Source organism: Scheffersomyces xylosifermentans (genome assembly GCF_036884685.1).
Source record: "Scheffersomyces xylosifermentans strain CBS 12540 chromosome Unknown RJT20scaffold_8, whole genome shotgun sequence".
NCBI lineage: Eukaryota > Fungi > Ascomycota > Pichiomycetes > Serinales > Debaryomycetaceae > Scheffersomyces > Scheffersomyces xylosifermentans.
The window spans coordinates 726,923-747,962 of NW_027042946.1; the positions used below are offsets into that span (position 1 = coordinate 726,923).

The following is a 21,040-nucleotide window of genomic DNA, read 5'->3' on the forward strand; positions in this document are numbered from 1 at the left end:
ATCAACGGGAAGAAGGTTGTTTCTACGTTGATCAGTGCAACGGGCAATTGTAGAAGTTCTTCGTTGTATCAATCCAGTACCAATAATGTTATCGGCAGAAGTTCTTAAGGCAGAGGGCAATAAAGCCTTTGCAGCACAGCAGTATAAAAAGGCAGCCAAAATCTACAGAGACGCCCTTAAACTTGACTCGCATAACGCAGTTCTCTACTCGAACAGAGCTCAATGCTTCCTTCGACTACAAGATTACCCAAGAGCATTGAAGGACTGCTTGAAGGGATTGAATTGCAATCCGGAAGAAAAGCTACTTGTCAAATTGTACTACAGACAGGGTCAGGCTCTCAAGGGGATAGGAAGACTCAATAGAGCGAAATTAGCATTCGAGACGGTTTTGAAAACCGATCCTTCTAATAAATTGGCTTACAGCGAATTATTAGCACTTGTACCACTTATAGCTGCTGCTGCTGAGAAGTCAAAGAGAGAGAAACGACAGGAAATCAAGATCGAAGACGTTGATGAGTTACCTGAGGACTTTAGTGCAAAGGCGAAATTAATCCCATCCGATCTGGAGAGCAAGGAGGACAAGAGTAAGCCAAAGAAGACAGCTAGCCCTTCCATTGATGCTTCAAACACAAGCAAAGGAACTGAGCCGAAGACTTCTGAAATAAAGGAGGAGAGTAAAGCGGAATTCCCAGACGATGTACCCTTTGGAGAGAGGTCGTCAATGCATTATTTAGCAGGATTGAAGAATTTACCACCACAGCAAAAGGAGAAGGCTTATTTATATGTGGTCAACTTAACTGATGAGGAGTACAAAACTACATTTGATACAGGTATTGATGCAGACTTCCTTCAGTTCTTTATTGAGGCTGCCGCCTTCGTTTGTACAGAGAATGCTGTCAGGAATTGGGATCAAATCATTTTGAAACACCTTAAAACCTTTTCGAAGTTTGGTAAGTATGAGCTTGCTCTTCTTATGTGTGAGGATAAGTACATCGATGAAATATTAGATAATATTGAAATGAAATCAAGTCCCTCCAATCTCATGACTTACAAGTTTCTTTTGAATAGAGATTAAGCACACGTATATATGGCTATGCTATATATAAAGCTATTAATCATTGTTAGAGAGAGATGAAAATATTAGGAATGATTGCGAATAATACCCTTGTGTAATCCCTTGCGGCTATTGACAATAGTGAAAGGTTGAATTAAATCGCGGAGTTGTTCAGGTATAAACTGCTCGAAGTCCACATCGAACCAGCTCGTAGCAACTAAGGGTAGAATGAAAATGATCGCAAACAAACAGAATGACAATAAGAAAAGAAGGCTATATAGGTAAGCGGCAGCACGTCTATTTCTTTTCTGCTTCTTAGAGAGCACTCGAGGACGCACTTCACTTTCTGGCTTGAGCCAAAATAGCATTAGAGAATGCCATTTATCAGCATACGGAATTATCAAAATAGGAATCTGGGCGAAAAGAATCAAATGGCCAGTTATCAAGTCCCCGGCGAAATAGCTCATTTCTGTGGTTTTACAGATGAATTCTCTCAAGGGTTGCGAAAGAATATTCCATCCAAGGCCAGCAGTAATCCAATTTCCTGACCACCAGGATCTATTAGCTCGATCGTGACGGAATTCTTTGGAGATAACAGCTGCAGTTATCATCTTAAAAAACCACGCCTGTATGAGAATTGACAATGTCCAGCCAAGGATAGTTCTGGAAAAATCCCAATTTTGAAAGAGCCAAAGAATTTCGAAAAAGGCAACATGGTTGACCACAGCAAGACTATGCACTATTGAAGCAATGCAAGATGGGTATTTCTTAAATACTAGCGTGATCAAAGGACCAGTAACAATAGAGATCACAAAGAAAAGTATCAAAATGACCATATTGACAACAATTGGTGCAAAAGTGATAATGAGGATCCTAAGAATACTATTAACTGGAGTTGTTCCCTTGGTGTCGTTTTGTGAATTGGCAAATAGGTATGCACATCCCACTGTAGCAATAACGCTTAATTGAAATAACGATTCGGAATACATAAGACTCAACCTATTTGGCTTCACTGAATTGATTTCCTTGATATCCTCATGGACATTAACTCTTCTGTTCTTGATTCCAACAATTCTACTTCTTCCCAATCTAGTGAAGCTGATCCAAGAAGACAATCGAGACTTGCTATTCCCTCTATTTAACCACCTTAAATATTCCCTATAATCGAGAAAAAAGTCGTTCCATGAGAATTGATTGGGGTTATACAAACAAGGACAAATAAGTAACCCAGCCACTGTCACCCAGAAATATATCAACGGAATCTTCCACATGGCAATGCTAGTATATAAAATCAAAAGACCCGATAATGATCCGAAGTGCAAACTTTCGCACGCAAAACGAGAGTAAAGAGAGGAAAATGGAACACGAATGGTTGCAAAACCTCTCCCTGTGGCAATATACCTTGCGCCGCCAATAGATATATCACTTACTAAAGATTGAGCGTAGATACGACAGACAAATACTTCAAACAAGGGGGAGAAGGAAGCAAAGTGCTTGCTGAGTCTGGTGAGAGCTTTGTACAAACCACGTTCTGTTAACTCTTGAACCGCTAAAGGAACAAATGAGATTAGGAAAACGATGAAAATTGAGAAAATACATCTTTCTAGCCACTGAACTACCGGAATCAAGTTGTAACAGCCAAGTGGTCTCCGAGGATCTATTATGGGTCGATGCCTATCATATTCACAAATAGTGGTCTCATTAGTCAAAGCAGCAAGGTTGACACCAACCAACAAGAATAACTTTATTGACAAGATAATGAATACATTATTCAAGTGAAATCCAGGGTGAGCATAGTAGAACGACAAGAATCTATCAAGAGGAAGTTGGCTACTCAAATAAAAGTACTCACGCGACAACATCTGCTCTCCCATACCTGCTCCAATCTTGGTAGTGAAATTGAGAATCGAACCAAAACCAAGATCTCTACCTTTGCCACACTGCATGTATTCGCAATGCTTAATTCTGCCACCCCTTAGAACAGCATTCATACCAGCATATATATCTTCGTTCAAGTGGAGTCCCTTCTGAGCTTTTGAAACCCCACCTCTCGTGGTCATGAAGATTCCATTAAGGAAGTCTGGATGACCGTAATGTAGTTTACCTCCAATATGTGCCAACGTTCTTGCAAATAAGGTTCCGAACGTTTGCTCTTTACCGGCGGCTACATCTCCTAGTATACCAATGTTTTCTGAGAAAATATATTCCCTTGTACCAATTATCGCAACAGGATGGGCATATTCGGAAGTATTTAATTCCTTTGCATAAGAATCTTGAGGTATTGTGGATTCTTCAAACTCCGCCAAAACACTTCGTATCTTGAGGCATTCCTCCAAATAGTTATCCTGATTGGCATCTACTAGCTGGATGTATTCTCCTCTGCAGAATATCAACGAGTGATTTTGGTTGTCCGATTTTCCGTCGCCAAGAATAGGGTTGCCGGAAAGTTTAATTCTATACTTGGGAACCCTTTCTCCATTTTCTTCTAACGCGCAACTTCCGTCTATTAATACTGAATAATAAGAAGTCATTCCTGTTTCTGGATCAAATTCTTCGTCTAAGTAGCATATTTGAAGTTCTGGATAAGCACGGAGAAGGAATTCTTTGTTTTCTCTTTCTTCTGCATTAAAAGACTTAAGCCGTTGCATAGAAGCAATTATTCTAAACTTTCGAAGAGCCATCACAGCAGCTTCTTCCAATTTGGCGTATTCATCTTCAAAGCCAGCGACTGTACTATTCTCTACATCGAATGAGAGCTTTATGGCTCTTGAATAGTTCATAAATCCTGAGATAGTTCGATACAAAGTCTGCGATCTTAAGGACGCCCAAATTCTTGTTCTTAGAATATATTCTGGGGTTGCCACTTTGAATCCAACAGAATAATAGGGCAAGTCATCTTTCAATTCATTGCGTAATTCGAGCGATGATGTGTCAGTATCAAATTCCTCAGCCAACAACTTCGTATCCTTAACAAAACAAGACCACTCCAAGGGATGTAACAGTTTCAAGTATTCCAACATTGTGACATGCGAGTATTGCTCCTCTTCTCTTATTATTTCTCGTAATGAAAGAGTTATCTTCTCACTGTAATGTGGCACTAAAACACTAAATGAAGGCATAGTGTTAACTGGATTGACTTCTGGCATAGGCGTCGACAATGATTGGGCAAAGAATGTGATCCTCCTTTGAGCTTCGGACTGCTCATAGAAAAGGGCAGATTTCATTGATTGGTCCTCTTGTGAAACAAAAAATGTAGGCTCCTTAAGTACTGTAGTTTCATCTCCATCAGAAATGGTTACTTGTTTATATAGTAGTTTTTGTACGTGCTCCAAAGATAAAAGATGTTCACGGTACATGGAAATAATGATAGAATTCCACACTTGAGAAACAAGTTGCTTTGCCTTAACATTCTTGTAACCTGGAACTGAGATAATCTTGGAGAATATTCTCTTTGGTAATCTGGAGAATATATTCCTCCAGGGAGTCCATATCGAAGCACCAATGTAGAAGGAGCGGCATACCGAAAATATCGTATTCCAGACGATATACCAAAGGTACGTATCTAAAAAGAACAATACTAAATCAGTTAAATAAACAAGCCCCAAAACAATTAATGGGTGATGTTTGCAAAGCCAATCTCCAATCCATTTCTCTCCAGAACAGCGGTTCATCTTCATAATACTTAATTCCCGGACAGGGTCACGCAAGGACAATGTCAAAAAGAAGTATGACTCAATGAATTTGGACACAAATATCGCAAACCACAAGCCATATGATGCAACCTTGTCGGTTCCTTTAAGTGAGTAAAAGCAGGCTGTGAAGTACTTTGTAGGAAGATACTTTCTGCCTGAGCCGTTCGGATAGGAATCAAAGAGTTTTCCTATAGGAGTAATAGAGAAATAGAATACAACAAATAAGGAGAAAGCAAATTGTATCGAGGCTATAGTCAAACCTGAGTTTGATTGAACATTTAGTGGATAAGTCCAAAATAAATAGACTGATGGTGCTGCATTCACAAAGAGAACAAGAATAAGGAAAAACATTCTCTGGAACAAAGGTTGTGCTCCAGCCCAGCTCCTTGGGACAAATGTAAACTCCAATATCGTGCTGATTAAACAAATGAGATCCGCTATTACACCAGCAAGAGACATGACAGATAAGGTTGCCATTACTGTAGGCTGGTTGTCCAAATGCTGCTGATAGTTTCTCGTGTATAACGTGGGAGAATTGAACAGAGTGTAGTACCAAAACATAGATATGTGGATGATCCAGACTCTGCTGAAGTTGGCAAATACATGCGACCAACTTCTTCTTTCGAAATACGTCTTACCAAACGCTTTGCTCCACAAAACTTCGTTCAAATGCTGATACCTTTCACTTGCAGGCAAACTCATTAATTTAGTCTTTTTGTCCTTTAAAACTAGTTTCTCGAGACCTTTGCCATACCAGAATAGTTGGTTCATATCATCATAACCTATGATAGATTTGTGATCTTTGTCTTTATGATAGTAAGTTCCATTAACGAGAATATATGCTTGGTCTCTGTAGAAATTATAGAGAGGGGTTATAGCATGATCTAGAAAGCTGACAGTAACATTATGAACAGGTTCAGTGACATCAAGTGAATAATAGTAATCATTGCAACACTTGAAGATGAAGCATAAACATTCAGGCATGAATCTAATGTTGTTAGCCTCTCCCCAGCATAGAAGGTACAAAGATACCTGTACAACACAATCTGTGGCAGAAAGATTATTCATGTTTACGCACCATTGGGTTTCGGCCTGATCGATGGAGAAAACGAATTCGTCCTTCGTTTTCTTGATCTTTCCATTCGAATGAACATTGGAAAATCCCACATAATCGTCAATGTCCAAGCTGGCCGCAAAATACCACCTCTTGAAGTTGGCATTCACCCCACCAATGTAATCGGCATGTATTGTCTTCAAGGCATGGAAAGGACCCATCCTGGAAGCCCTTGAGTCTAGCAAACGCATCAAATAGTCAAACATGTTACGAGTACTATCAAATTGAAAACCAAAAATCTCAGTCAATTGGATGAATATCGCCTCTATCTCTTCACAGGTGATAGGAGCATCAGGGGTGTTCCATGCCGGGTAGGGGTCATATTGCCTACTGAATATTTCATATATCCCTGTTTCAGCTAGAGCTCCGCCTATCTTTTTCTCTTTATCCCCTTCAGGCACGTAGTTACTGCCGATTCTTCCCACATCTGCCCATCTACTGGAGTTTACGAATGGGGTTTTGAATCCACTTAGAGGGTACGATGTTCCATAAGCACCTGTCACTGGATCGTTATAACCTAAAAGATTGATTGTTAGAAGCCACAATATTCACTAAGGCAAGCAAGGGTAAACCATACTAATTGCAGTAGCAGTTCTCTTAAGCATCTCGATTGGATCTTCATCCATTTTTGCAGTCCCTGTCGGCACGCTTGTTATTTTCAGTTTAGCGCTATGTCTAGGCATTTTGGATTGTTGTATTTGGCAATTCAGTAAGCTCAGACAATTCGAATACCACTTAAAATACACCAAAATCAACCAACGCCAGATTTCTACTTCAATTGCCAAAGTTTCACGCCTTAATTACAAGAAGAATAGTGGTCTTCAATCCTAAAGATAGCCGCCATTCTCTTTTTTTTGTACTGGTTGTGAAAAGTGAAATGTGTTAAAGCGCGGGTCTACTTTTTTGCAGTCTAAATATGTGTAATTATCGATATGGAATAAGTTGTAAGGAAGAGAATAAGAAGATAAGAGTAGAGATAATCCTAGATAAATGATATTTTTAATTCTTATATAGTTATATAGTTACCATGTTAACTTATTCACTACGAAAATAGAAATTTGAAAACTTTGATATTATTTCAGTTATCAGTTCTCGTCTGAGTCTGAATCTGAATCTGAGCTCCAGTCTCTTTCCTTTTCTTGAATACCATTGTAAGCTATTCTATTGGGTGTTCCCCTTCGTAAGAATAATGAAGTCCTGGAAATCTGATCCTTTAAAGAAAGTTGAAGCACAGCACTTTTAACTTTGTTTGCCGGAACTCCTTCGCTAAGAAGATTGGCTATAAGTCCACAGACTGCTGGTGCTGCCATGGACGTACCAGATAGAGTCTCTGGGTTGTGATAATCAAGGGCATTAAGACTCTTGACATATGCTCCACTGGCAAAGACGTCAACGCATTCACCCCAATTGGTGAAGGAAGCTAAAGAGTCGTTGAAATCGTCAATGGCACCAACTGTTATTGCTTTTTCAGCACTAGCTGGACTTGTCAAACAAGCATTGATATTGGAATTCCCAGCAGCGACTACAACAATGAGACCAGTATCGACTGCTGCATTGACAGCACGATTGAGTACGGCATTTCGGTATGCTCCAAGTGAAAGATTTGCAACTCCATGCTTGCCGCTTCTCATTCTATGATTCACAGCAAATTCTAAAGCAGATATGATGGTGCTTAAAGATCCAGAACCATCAGTGTCTAATACTTTAATTTCAATCATTTCAACTCCTTTGGCTGCCCCATACGTTTTTGACCCGATAATGCCTGCAACATGAGTGCCATGACCATTCTTATCACCACTACCTTCGTTGGTGAAGTCTTTCCCAAAGCGAGCCCGACCTTCAAATTCAGGATGCCCTAATTCGACGCCAGAATCTAACACATAAGCATAAACTCCCTTCCCTGTAGCGTCGTTGTCGTACACATAGTTGGTGCTTTTACCAGTTTTAAGCTTTTTGAGGCTAGATAACCTGGATAGGTGCCTTGGAGCGTCTTCTTGAACTTCGATATCAAACGCTTTTACTATAAAATCTGGGGTGATTTCGGCGACTAAAGGACATTTCTTTATCCGCTCAACGACAGATTTGGAAAAGTTGCCTGAAAACCCATGAAAGTCTCCAATCGAGAAGGAATTTGTAAGTAGCGCCTTGACTTGTTCTGTGGCTGGGTGTAATAAATCATATGAGAAGAAAGCTTCTAAGCTCTCATTGCCCTTTAGTGAAACCAAATAAGGTATCGCCCAAACGGCGGTAGAATAATACCATGCTACTATCACTAGAGACTTGTGAAGTATCATTCTTAAAACTTCACTCCAACTAAACTTGACAAGTTAGAATATTAAAAACGATTGCAAAAAACTATTTCGTACCTAAACATTATACGCACAAGATGGTATCATCTACAATGAGAATGATTATAAAAAGTTTTCCTGTTTTCCTAATTAAATACACAAAAAGATAGAATATAGAAAAGAATATTAGTAGTTTCTAGTAGAAAAGATTAAGTTTAAAATCTATGATGAATGATCAATTCATAATCATTTAAGTGACTTCAAGAATTCCGCTTTTTCTTCGTCTGGTAAAGAACTGACCAAGTCCTTCAAGACATGAATAGCGTTTTCTGGGTCCTCACTTAATAACTTGGAGATGCTTTGACGAGTGGACTCCTGCTTCAATTCTTCGATTCTCTTCTGCAACTTGGTATGGTGTTCCTCAATCCAAGTGCTAACAGCCTCGTCATCTTCGTAATCAACGGTTGGCATCCAACTCTTGAGTCTAGCCACCTTCTCTAATTTGTTGGCATTCTTAATTTGTTCGCCAATGAGTTTCAATACGTACTCTTCGTTCAAACGACGACGTAAACGCCAGAAGAAGATTCTTCTTGCTTCAACCCATTTGATTTCCTTTCTGATGACGCCCTTGGCCAACATACGACCAGATCTGTCATGTAAGTCTGCAAATTGCACAGAAACTTGTTGGTAGATAGGCAACAAAGCTTTCTCACGGGCAACGATCTTAGCTGAGACCAGTGCGTATTCCTCTGCTGACAATGTTGGTTCACTCAACTTCTTCTTCAACTCAGCATATGTTGGATCTAATCTTTGCATAGTAGCTAATAATTTGTCACGTCTGTACTTTATACCGACCATTCCCTCAGGCTCTAAAACACCAGCTCTAGAGTCAACATCAGCATACATCTCCATCATGTCAGCATTGATGGTTGGGTCAACGACGACCCAAGAACCACCTCTTAATTCGGCAGTAGGAGGGATGTATGTAAATATTGGTTGCTTAAAATCAACCAAAGCGTCAACAATGAAAGAACCATATTTAAGGACTTCATTGTACATATCTCTTTGACCACCAGAGAAACCTCTCCAGTTAGCCAAAATCATCAAAGGTAATTGTTCACCGTTGTTGAAATCATTGATAGCTTGAGCAGTCTTAAAAGCAGAATTAGGGTACCAAACTTGACCAGCTTCCTGGATCATCATCTCAGTAGAATCTGGGTTAGCAGGATCAGCTGGGATCAAATTGTCCACGGTTCTAGTTTCCACACCAATAACACCAATAGGAATACCACCTAAACGAGCTCTTCCGACTACGACACCCTTGGCCCATCCGGACAAGGTCTCCTGGAATGAGTCCTTGTCAAACAAACCTGATTCAAAGTCTCCGCCTTCGACTTGGCGACCCTCAATCATCCAGCGGACATCGTATGGCTCGCCCCTAGTTGGGTAGTAGTCGATGTCTCTGTCCCATGGGTCTTCAGATTCCAAAATTGGAACTGGCATACCTCTCTTGGCTGGAACGTAAGACAACCACTCAATGATCTTCTCAACACCCGCTAAATCATCAGAAGCAGTCAAATGCGAGACACCGTTACGGTACATAATTTGTGTACCACCCAATTGCAAATTGGAAGAATAGACTTCCCTACCCAATAACTTGTTGATGGCTGGGGCACCCGTTAAGATAATTGGTTGACCTTCAATTTGGATGGCTCTTTGACCCAATCTGACCAAGTAGGCACCAATACCGACAGATCTACAAGTAACTAAGGTGATAGTGAAGATATCCTTGTAAGCTCTGGAGGTTGCACCGGCAATCAAACCAGAACCCTTAAGACACTCGACTCCTAAACCATCCTCGGCACCAATAATAGACTTGATGAGGTAACGCTCTTGGCCCTCTTCGACTACTCTTTCGGTTTCAACGGTTTCTCCCTTACCAGACTCATCAACAGTCTTCTTATCAGCTGGTGTCAAATACAAGTACTTGAAACCCTTCTCTGGCTGGCCATCAACATTCCAAGCAACCTTGAATAATGGAACCAATTCATCTGCAATACCAATTCTAGCACCGGAGTTAGCAGAAAGATAGATACGTGGAATACCCAATTCTCTTGCCAACTCAGTACATTTGTTGAAGTATTCATCTTCTTCAGGACCAAATGAACCAATCTTGTGCGTAATATCATTAGCCACAATAATGAATTGACGGCCTCTTGGATATTCTGGAGTCTTGGCTGTTACTTTAAAACCAACCATACCAATCTTGTTCGAACCTGGTTCTCTTTCTACAGCAGTCAAATCCGAATTTTCGTCGTTGATCAACTCCAACGAGGTGAAAACTTCCTTAGGAATCTTGGATTTAGAATACTTCTTCCATTGCGAAATAGTGGCTTGACGGAATAACTCTGGGAAGTCATAAACGTAAGTTGTACCCATAAGATGGGCCTTGTAACGCTTAGGTTGTAAAGACTCCTTGGCTGGATATGGAGTAGAGATAGGTCTCAAGTGCATAGATCCCGGCTGACCAATGGACTTGAAGACCCAATCGCCCTTACCGTTCTTGACTTCCATATATAACTCGGATTTGACAACGTAACCAGAAACGTTGTTAATGATAGCACGTAATGGGAATGAAGTACCTGTCTTTGTATCAGTACAAACAATACGGATTTCGGCGCAAGTAACTCTTAATCTCCATAATCTTCTTCCAAAACGTTCTAAGAAAGAACCGAAAGCAGCTTCGACCTCCTCTGGTTGGACATTGAAGACGTTGGAGAAATTAATAAAAATGTGGTTCAAATCGGAATTTGAAGTATCGATGATCTCCAAAGCATCCAAAATGTCGGACATTAAACGGTTTGATTCTGCAATCAAGTATTCGCTAATACTAATTTCGTCTCTAATAACACCTGTTCTGATAATACCTCTGGTGAAAAAACGCTTATCAGCAGGAGCATTCTTACCGACAGCTTCATAAACGTGGATGTTACGGTTGTCAGTAAAGATAGGTTTAATATCGAAGTTGGCCAATCTTCCGAGTTCTAATTGGAAGGCGAGAGCTGGTTCGATGTGACGAATAACCTTGTTTTCATTGTACTCTGGAGCAGTATAAGTGTAATACTTTGGATAAGTACCAATTTTGTGTGCAAAAACGAAAGTAATACGACGGATAGCAGCAGCTCTCAAATCTTCATTGAATTCGTCTAATACTTCCCTAATTCTCTTAAGACAGTCTTCTTCATCATCATAGCCATCTACGTTGGTGATGACAACGTTGATGACATTAATGTAACCAGGTTGTTCTGAAGCTTTGGTCAGGAAAGAGATGGCATCACTTGGTTGGATTCTTTCCAAAGCAGCTCCAAGCATCTCGTCGACATCATCCAAGTGTCTGGCTGGCACCAACACACCAGTTCTAGTCTTCTGGTCCACCTTAGAATCCACTACGAACGATAAGTCCGAAACGGAAGCAGCTCTATTGATCAGAGGATGAGCAGGATCAGACCTTGGAGTTTGGATTGCATTGTACTGCGAAGAAGTCAAGCTAGGTAATTGAAATTTCCACTCGATAATTGGCAAACGGTCATGGAAGTGGTATTGAATAGGACCCAAGGAGTAAGCCCTGTAGGATCTTCTGACATACACTTCAGCAGCTGCAATAGATACCCATTCATCTGGATTAACCAAGAATTGTGATAAGACATCGAAAACTGTGTGCTTAGAGTCAACAACTTCCTGAATAATATCTAATTTAGGTTCTCTGTGCTTAGCATAGATCTCACCGTACGATGTCTCAAGAACAGCAGATCTCAAGATATGCTCTAATTGATCCGATCTTTCCTGGATGGATGGCAAAGACGATTGGATAAGAATTTCTCTAGACTTTAAAGCTACCTTAGCAGTACCTCTCGTGTCAAGTTCAACAATTTTTCTTAAGGACTCCTTAATAGAAGCAGCAGTACCGGAAGAAGACTGCAAAAGTGGTTGGTATTCTTCTAAAATGGCGAGCACTAAGTTGTTCTTAGCACTAACTCTTGAGTGAGATAAAGAGGTTGCAATAACTTTATTTAAATCAGCCTTGTTTTCATCTCTCAAACGCAAGATGACATCGTCTTCTCTGACATTGTCTCCAGAAAATAACTTCTCAACTTCGTAGTACTCAAGAAGTAACTGTGCAAAGAAATTGTACTCGTGCTCAACTAATCCGCCCTCATATCTTGTGGCAATTTCAACTAATGGAGCAACGGTGTCTTTGAATAAGGCATCAGTATGCTCATTTGCAGCCTTGTGAATCTGTTTCAAAAGTTGTCTAGCAGGGAAGTCTGATTGTCTGGAATAAGTTCTTTCAATCAAAGCGGTAAGGGATTCATTTAACTTAATAGGAAGACGCGAGTGGAGGGCCGAAACATGTTGGTTCCATTCAGAGAAAGGCAATTCTCTGTCCTTCAAGACTTCGATCAAGCTCTTCAAAGTCAGATTCAAGATGACTTGGTTATCGTAACCAGCTAAAATGTTTCTCAAGATCGAGGCATTGAGCTGGAACTTGTGTGCTACCTTGGTTCCTTGAACTATAGGGTCACCCATGTCTGGTAATGTTCCTTCAAATGGTTTAGCATGCTTCACCTTAGATGGATCGTCGAGTGCCAAAATGGCCAAGATGTCACCTGCATTAACTGTTGAACCCGGTTGTTTTATTGGTTGAACGACACCATTCTCTTGAGCAATCAAAGGCATGCACATTTTCATAACCTCAACTTCGGCATATGGTTGACCAGCAACTACGTGGTCACCACTTTCAACGAGATACTTAACTAATTTACCTGGGGATGGAGTTCTTAACTGAGTAGGATCATTTTCGACCTCCAACAAACAGGTCTTACCATCGACAGATAATCTAGTGGCAGAAGCCTCCTCTTTCCAGTACACGGAGTGTGATTTTCCTCCAATAGCGATCAATAACCCACCATCAGAGAGAGGGCGAACTCCAACAGTAGCTCTAGTACCGTTCAAGAACAAAGTGTAGCTATCAGCAGCAGATTTGGTAGCGGTAAATTTATATCTTTGTCCCTCGTAGATGAACTCAATTGGGAAGATTGTCTTGAGCAAGCTCTTGTTTGGAACTTGACCTTTTTCTAAGGACTGGATGTATTCCCTTTTGTCTTCTTCGGCTTGAATGTGAGCCTTAGCAGAGGCACCACAGACAACAGCAACGACAGGGTCTGGTCTCTCAGCAGTCAACTTCTTAGTAATAAGCTCATCCAACCAACCGGTGGTGATGGTGTTGTTTTCAAAATCTGGTGTTTCAAGCAACTTAATCAAGTATTCGACTGTGGTTCTAAAATCACCTCTAATGCTCAACTCTTTAAGAGCAACTACCATGTGTTTTCTGGAGGCTTGACGGTTCTCACCGAAAGCGAAGATATGACCAAATTGGGAATCAGAGAAAGAATGGATAGATGACTGGTTTCCGACAGAGAAGTAACCCCAGACATTGGAAGAAGATCTGAAGTTCAATTCGTGCAAAGAACCACCAGAAGGCTTAAAACCCTCACCTGGATCTTCGGATGTGATTCTACAAGCAGTGGTGTGGCCCTTTGGAACTGGTCTTCTTTGTGTGATTAAAGAGTTTTCGGTCTTGAACTCAAAATCAATGTCAGTAGAAGTGTGTGGGTCAACACCGTAGAATGTTCTGATATCTCTTATACGGTGCATTGGGATACCCATAGCAATTTGTAACTGTGCGGCTGGCAAGTTAACACCTGTAACCATTTCGGTAGTAGGATGTTCGACTTGCAATCTTGGGTTAAGCTCTAAGAAGTAGAACTTATCGTCTGCATGCGAGTAAAGATATTCGACAGTACCAGCGGAAACATAACCCACGAGTTTACCAAGACGCACAGCGGCGTTTTCCATTTCATGGAATGTATCTTTATTGGCAATTGTCACTGGAGCTTCCTCAATAATCTTTTGATGTCTTCTTTGAACAGAACAATCTCTTCCGAATAAGGAAATGTTGGTACCGTATTGATCGGCAAGTAATTGAACTTCCAAATGTCTGGCGTCTCCAGCAAGCTTCATGATGAAGATTGGAGAACCTGGAATTTCGTTAGCAGCTTGAGCATACAAGGTGAGAAAGGTCTCTTCATTTTCGACCTTTCTGATACCCTTACCACCACCACCTTCGGAGGCCTTTACCATGACTGGAAATCCAATTTCTTTAGCCTTCTTTAAACCATCTTCTGGGGAGGTACACAAACCTTTTTGGTAGACTTCGTCGGAGACGGAAACAAGCTTGGTTTCTGGGTCAACGACAACCTCATCGACACCGGTACCAGACCAAGGAATACAAGGCACTTTGGCGTGTTGTGCGACAATGGTAGAAGAAATCTTATCACCTAAAGATCTCATAGCAGACCCTGGTGGACCGATGAATACAATCTTCTTGTGGGAGGCTGCCAATTTCTCTGGCAAGAGGGGGTTTTCAGAAGCATGACCCCAACCAGCCCACACAGCGTGGACGTTGGTACGTTCAGCGATTTCTACAATTAAGTCAACGTTGGCATAATTGTTGTTATTGGTTCCACCTGGAACTTCGACGAATTGGTCGGCCATTCTAATGTACTCAGCATTGGCTTCCAAATCCTCTGGGGTGGCCATAACGGTGAATTGAATAGCTCTTTCGTCGCCGAAGGTTTCGTAAGACCACTTACGGACGGATCTGATCTCTTTCACGGCGGCAATACCATTGTTTGCAATAAGTACTCTTGAAATGACGGTGTGACCTTGGTGGGACTTGACGAAGTCAGTCACTTTGGAGGCCTCAGCAGTATGTACTGAGTTTAAACCAAGAAAATGCTCTGGGAGACCCTCATGAAGGGACGAGTAGTCTGGTGACGAGTCCTTAGAGGAGTTTGACATTTTGTTGAAGAGAGCTTTGGGCGATAGAAATGGAAATCGGGTGAAAAATGGAGTGAGAAAACGACGGCTACTGGTGGTAGATAGAAGTCGTTGGTTATATACAAAGTGGAGATTTTGGAGAGGGTAAAATGCTCTGGAGATGTTAGTAGGTGGACTATAGGTGAGTTTGTAGCGAGAAGCACGCATAAACGAGAGAATTGTTCAAGAAACCGTTGGAGGAACGGCTAATTGGCAGCTTTTTCTGCTGGAATGGGAGTCCCTTGAATGGATTAGAAGGTGAAAAATCGTGAAAATAGGGCCTTCTCTTCGTGAATCTTGGTGGAAATCTCTTGAATATCGCCAAGTTCCTCTATCTCTCTTTCTCTAGGCAACTGGTCAAGTTAAACAAAACCCCAGAAATGGAAAATGCTGCACACAACAAATTTTTGCCCATTCCTCATCGAGGACGACATGGAAATTTTGGGCTCTCTACCCAAAAGAACTCCGGTTGCAGCGAGACTACCGAGAGAATAGCGAGGGCGAAAAAATCGCTAGCGACGGTTTGTAGGAAAAAGCACAGTAAATGGTTGTAATTATGTTAGTGAGACCTAACAGTTAGCGAGCGCGATGCGCGTTTCTTCCTATAGAAAGTGATGGTAGCGCCTATTGTTTGATGGTAATGTGCGTCTCCGAGATGGGTTGTAAATAGGTTGTAAAAGGGTATGGATGGAGTTACACCGTCATGAATAACTACCTTGATCTAGGAATTAATTGGGATTCGAGGCCAATAGGGGATAGGCACAACAGTACACAATGGAATTGAGCCATGAAACCCCCAATTTTTCAAATTCTACCCCATTTTCAATGGGTCTTTCCATATTCTATCTGGATCAAAATTTCACTTAACATTCACTGACCTCTCAACTACAATGCTTCTCTTGTGGGATTAACACCCTCTAAATCAAAAAATACATACCTCGTGGATCGAATGATTCGTGTACAAACGCTAATCTCGATTCCGGACGGTAAATGGACTTTTACACGCCTGTTAATGGAATATTGGTGCTAGATCAAACTATCACTGCTACAGGAAAACTAATGGGTACAAGCAGTGAATGGCGGGATAGATACGATTCGGTTCGATTGAGTCTGCGTGGTCAGGTGCAAACGGCAATAATACGGATGAATCGAGTAGTCTGTCTCACAAGTCAAAGAAATACAGCGTGGGTTGATACTGAATGAACAGGAATAATTTCCTTCCAACTTCAACTCCTGGTCCGTTTGCAGGATTTACCTCTAGTTTTATAAAACCACTGCTGCTACCGTCCCACTGGTCCAACAACTTTGTTGGTGTAGAGAACACTGCGAGCTAGTCTCACTAACCACCGACTCTCCTGCAGAAAGCCGTCTCACTCCCGAACAGTTTTTTTTTCCCACACAACAATTTTACTGACGCACAATTTTACTGACAAAAAAAATTCGCAGCCTTTCCAACGACTGCCAAAGACACACAGCGAGTGATGGATGGTATGTCTGCAGGAAACCAGGTCCCCCAACATTTATAAATCGTTGTTGGCCCAAAAATGTGTGGGTGGTGTATGCAGGCGATGGGTGCCAGGCTGCAAAGACGTTGACGTAATGTGTTAGTGTATTGTCACGTGACTAGGTTTTTGGGTCGAGAAATGGGACTATTTAGACGGGAGACGGTTACAAATTACGGGTCCTAGGCTAGGGCTTTGATATGTGTGGTATGGAACCATTACCGGGTCGTAGGAGTCTTCGCCAGACATCACGGTATCGAGTCCGGAATGTCGCGGACAAGCTTGGGTTTAGGCTGTACCTCATCGTCTGTTCCTTTCATTGAGCTACAAGTTGAAACGCGGAGTTTTCGCAGCAAACACTTACAGTTCAAATGCCCATCTATTTTAGAGTCTACAGACCAGCTAACTTATCTATTAATCATATTTACCAGGTGCAGTAGCGGCCGGACCTATGGGTGTGGGCCCCTTTGTTATCCAAGAAAGCTTATTTGGGTAGATTAGTAACTTCGGACTTTCCTTGCCACGCCGGGCAAGTCCCAAATCGAAGATGTGTATATCTTAGATAGACATGTGTGTGAATGTGTAACTCGTAGTCGCAACTCGGTGCACAGGATGTGAAAGGCAACATGCATCCGGATGGGAAGCATTTCGCCATGTTTTGCAATGTTATCTATAAAATAATTATTACCCCTAGCTGCATAACCACATTCTTTTGCAACAGGTGGTGCTTCACATTCGTTTTGCCCGTTTTGACATTTACCGACATTGCTTCCATAATACCAAATCCAAGGTTGCCCTACAAAAGTGGCTGAAATTTAGGTAGTAACGGCGGAGGGGGTGTCAAATCGTCGGAGTTGGATAAGAAATTAAAAACTGGCTTGTTCGGCTCTCCCAACTGTTCTGCTGTAAGCGATCTAGAATGTGACAACTGTGGTCGATTCGCAAATGGGGGCGGTAGTATGATCTTGGGTGATTCGGTATTCCCATAACGACTTGGTATAACTGTTGACGTGATCTCATAAATAGGAATGGCAGTTGATCTCTGTGTAAATATTTCCAACTCAATTTTCTCTTGGGTACGGAAGATGCGTTCTAAGTCAAAGTCAGTCTGTATAATGTTTCCATTCTTAATATCTCTCAAACCGATAATATTATCTTGTGGGTTGTTAAGCTTAAATGCAACTCTTGCATTTTCTATAAGTTCAATGAAGCGAGGAGGCGCTAAATTTTTGGTCAAGTAAGAGAACTCTAACACTTTGGACAAGAATCGCAAAAATACCTGCTTTCGGTATTGAACCTCGGGATGCATGCGTAATTCGGGCGATATCGAACGGCTTACTCCTGAAGCGTGGATTGGAGCCGGAGGTGGTGGTATTCCGGAAGATGTACTTGAAGTACTTGAATTTGGCGCATTATGGTTAACATTAATAGGAGATAATGGAGCCATGATTACCTGGTCAGACTTTTTCATGTTTTCTCCACGTTCTTGCATCAGAATGTCTGACGCCACGGCTGCTAATGAGTTAAGAGAGTTGGAATATTCTGTAGGCTTCAAGTAATCCGTACTTCTAAAAGGGTTCGAGTTCTTGGCTATGAGGGGATAGTCTTGTAATATGGAGACGTAAATAATTTCACATAATGGCATTACTATGGCGTCAAACCCAAAATCCTTAACGCATCCTCCTAAAAGGGTATACAACGAAATAACGGCGATCTCGTCACTGATCGAATTGGTTACGTTTGGATCTAAGTCTCGGAAAAACCTCGATAAATAACTTTCTGTGTTTAATTTGTTCCTCAAATACTCCACGGAGGTATCATTAACGTTTTCAAATGACTTCTCAAATACGTAGGCGATGCTTGCTGCTATGATAGACTTGCCTAGCACTTGCAAATTCTCTGACTTCTTTGAAACGCTCTCCGAACATGATTTTGACCTTTCTATGTGATTAATAATTATACCCTTTGATGATGAAGCGTCCACTGGGGGACGGTGGGATTCGATATTTAAATTCATAATTGGAGGAAGTTTTGTAGTGTGCGTAGATGCTGAAGATGTGTGGTTTGCCGTCATTCCCAAGGATGGATTAGGAATGTGAGCAGGAGATGAGCTCCCAATCCGAGGAGTTATCATTGAATCTATGGCGACCTTGGCCTTGTCATTAGAACTGAAAGTCTTTGTTCTTGGGTAGTTGAGGTCGTATATGTCATCATTAGAGTCGGAGTTCAAACGAGCAATTTCCGAGAGAAACTTACTCCTTTGAGGTCCATTGTCACTGAGGTCATTCTCCTCGTCCTGGTATGCTTTATGGATGTCTGGGGGATTACTGGAGTGAATAGTCGAGAAGCCGTTAGTCATATCCGCCGGAGATATTGTTGTGGCGAGTTCTGAGTGATCATGATGTGATTTACTCCTTTTATTATCTTCATTATTATGCCTTTTTGATTTTGAAGATCGCTTTCGATTCCTCCTCACACTCTGGACTGCTGCTCGTACTAATTTATCGAAGTCTTGTTCGTAATCCGTGGTGTAGTTGAATTCTATTCGTAATGCTTCGGCCACTTTCTTGATCTCCGCATCTTGCTCACTGGCCTTTCTGGAACTGAGGTCTAAAGTGTCGATAAGTTCCAACCGGCGTGCTGAGAACCGCTTCCAGAGTCTTTCGTCGAGGAAATTCAACTTGACTCGTATAGCATGGGTGACTCCTAACCTTTTCTGGTGTTCTTGTTCAGCTATGTCTGCCTGTTCCTGCAGTTGGCTGGTGTCTGTTTTCACCACTGTTTGTTCAACCATGATTCTTGGGGGACTCTACTTTATATACACAGGCTAGTAACTGAACGCTTTGCTCGGGACGGTTATTTTTATCTATTCTTAGTTCTGGTTAGCTTCTTGTTTATTTTGGGTACTAAACGGTGGAACTCTGCAATTAATTTTCCATTTGCTCTTACCTCTTGTGGAGTATGACTCTCTGAAATATCCGTGTGACTACGAATCAACCTGCCCGAAAAAAGAAAAACTCACAAATTTTTTTTCGCAGTGAGAGGAGGAATTTTTTTGGGGAGAGCGAAGACTGAGTCGTATGAATGTGCGGCACTGGAGGGTTGAACGGCACTGGAAGAGAGTGGTCAAATGAGATGTTGCGTGTGATGCAGCAGCAGGGGGGCGGAAGTTCTGGTTATGGTACGGTGTCTTTTCTTGAGTCGATGGACCAGTCAGACAAGTGGAGGGCTTGGAACTGGTGAGCAGTGGTGTACATTGGAGCTGGGAGTGACTCCTCTTTCCTAATATGTTTATCGGTAAAAAAAGGTCAAATGGGCTATAATGCCGGTATTGACTAATATCTACCCAAGAGTCCTGAGTCATGGTCAGAAAAAGACTAGTCATGACACAGCGAGCCTACACTAAAAGACGAGGACTCGTAGTCACAGAAGCACGTGCCAAGAAGGGCATGATATGACTAAAGTCATGTGAACAAAGAAACTTTACTCATATAGTCAAGATCAATGCTAGTAGGATCAAAACCATTGTCGTTATGGGGCAGACTATAAGGCTCCAGGGGAGGTTATGGAAGGTAGCTTCATTGGTTAAGCCTGTGTTTCGAATATTGGGCAACAAAATCGGACTATTTTGTAGGGATTTCGTGGCTACTGTCGTTTTGAAGAAGGTCGAATAGTTTAAACCATGAAAGTCATGGGTGCTACCATTTTGTGTTGATGGTAGCTTTCCTGGAGTAGTTTCCTCTCTGATATGCTCCACTGGCATGTTGGCCATGATCGCAGGAGGATGATTTTTGTCCAAACATAACAGCGTCATCCTGTAGTATGTTTCGTGATGCTGTGGTGTTAATAGGCGCTTTCTATAATGAGTTCTTGAAATATCTAGGTATACATACATAGGTAACACAAAGCTTAATGCATTCCTCGTGGACAGCTTTGATATAGTAGCATAGGCATAACTTGTCAAGACTGCTGCATTTCAAATAGTTCTCCTGTGCTTTCATGTGGCATTCGGAGTACCTTTCGTTGATCTAGAAATGATTAGTATATATCCAATAATATTTGGATTCCTTCATAGCGGTAAAACACATACACAGAGAGGACCAAGGTCTAGAAAGTGCTTAGCAGTCAACTTTCCTCTGACGACGAAGCCATTAGCAATGCCCATAATGCAATTACACGCCAAAATCAAAGTAACAATATCCATGGCGTCTATATATGTTTCTGACCCATGGAACAGTCTATGTCAAAAAAGATGTCACAAATAACTTGAGCCCTTTATTTTCTTCGTAATTTGACTGGGAATATTATGGTCCTGAAAAGGCCTTAAATTTGAAAATTTACTGGAGGATTACTAGAAAAGATGAAACGAAAGAGATTCTGACTATGAGTATACTTGATGAGGGCAAGCTTTTGTATAATTCATTGTAGCGAGCTGGTTATCGGATTTTGTG

At 41.5% G+C, this 21,040-nt stretch overlaps 6 protein-coding genes across 6 annotated transcripts; 1 reads left to right on the plus strand and 5 right to left on the minus strand. All coding sequences in view use genetic code 12, as the record gives it.

The window, feature by feature from the left end:
• Nucleotides 1–10: 10 nt before the first annotated feature.
• Nucleotides 11–1,107, plus strand: RJT20DRAFT_64055 (uncharacterized protein). Its single transcript, XM_064921061.1, has one exon. The coding sequence runs from the start codon at nt 86–88 to the stop codon at nt 1,073–1,075; it is 990 nt and encodes a 329-aa protein (XP_064771967.1). The 5' UTR covers nt 11–85; the 3' UTR covers nt 1,076–1,107.
• Nucleotides 1,108–1,140: 33 nt separating this feature from the next.
• On the minus strand, nt 1,141–6,066 carry GSL2 (Gsl2p; the record flags this gene model as incomplete). The annotated part of the gene is made up of 1 exon (XM_064915647.1): nt 1,141–6,066. The coding sequence occupies one exon, from the start codon at nt 6,064–6,066 to the stop codon at nt 1,141–1,143; it is 4,926 nt and encodes a 1,641-aa protein (XP_064771968.1).
• An 816-nt stretch (nt 6,067–6,882) lies between these two features.
• On the minus strand, nt 6,883–8,224 carry RJT20DRAFT_131322 (uncharacterized protein). The gene has a single exon (XM_064917980.1). The coding sequence runs from the start codon at nt 8,152–8,154 to the stop codon at nt 6,946–6,948; it is 1,209 nt and encodes a 402-aa protein (XP_064771969.1). The 5' UTR covers nt 8,155–8,224; the 3' UTR covers nt 6,883–6,945.
• Nucleotides 8,225–8,394: 170 nt separating this feature from the next.
• ACC1 (acetyl-CoA carboxylase) lies at nt 8,395–15,069 on the minus strand (the record flags this gene model as incomplete). Its single annotated transcript, XM_064915637.1, has 1 exon — nt 8,395–15,069. One exon carries the CDS (start codon nt 15,067–15,069, stop codon nt 8,395–8,397), a length of 6,675 nt encoding a protein of 2,224 aa, XP_064771970.1.
• A 2,316-nt stretch (nt 15,070–17,385) lies between these two features.
• Nucleotides 17,386–19,383, minus strand: RJT20DRAFT_146873 (uncharacterized protein; the record flags this gene model as incomplete). The annotated part of the gene is made up of 3 exons (XM_064918886.1): nt 17,386–17,886; nt 18,043–19,332; nt 19,366–19,383. 3 exons carry the CDS (start codon nt 19,381–19,383, stop codon nt 17,386–17,388), a joined length of 1,809 nt encoding a protein of 602 aa, XP_064771971.1.
• A 693-nt stretch (nt 19,384–20,076) lies between these two features.
• RJT20DRAFT_137360 (uncharacterized protein) lies at nt 20,077–20,793 on the minus strand (the record flags this gene model as incomplete). Its single annotated transcript, XM_064918560.1, has 3 exons — nt 20,077–20,424; nt 20,483–20,617; nt 20,680–20,793. 3 exons carry the CDS (start codon nt 20,791–20,793, stop codon nt 20,077–20,079), a joined length of 597 nt encoding a protein of 198 aa, XP_064771972.1.
• Nucleotides 20,794–21,040: the final 247 nt, after the last annotated feature.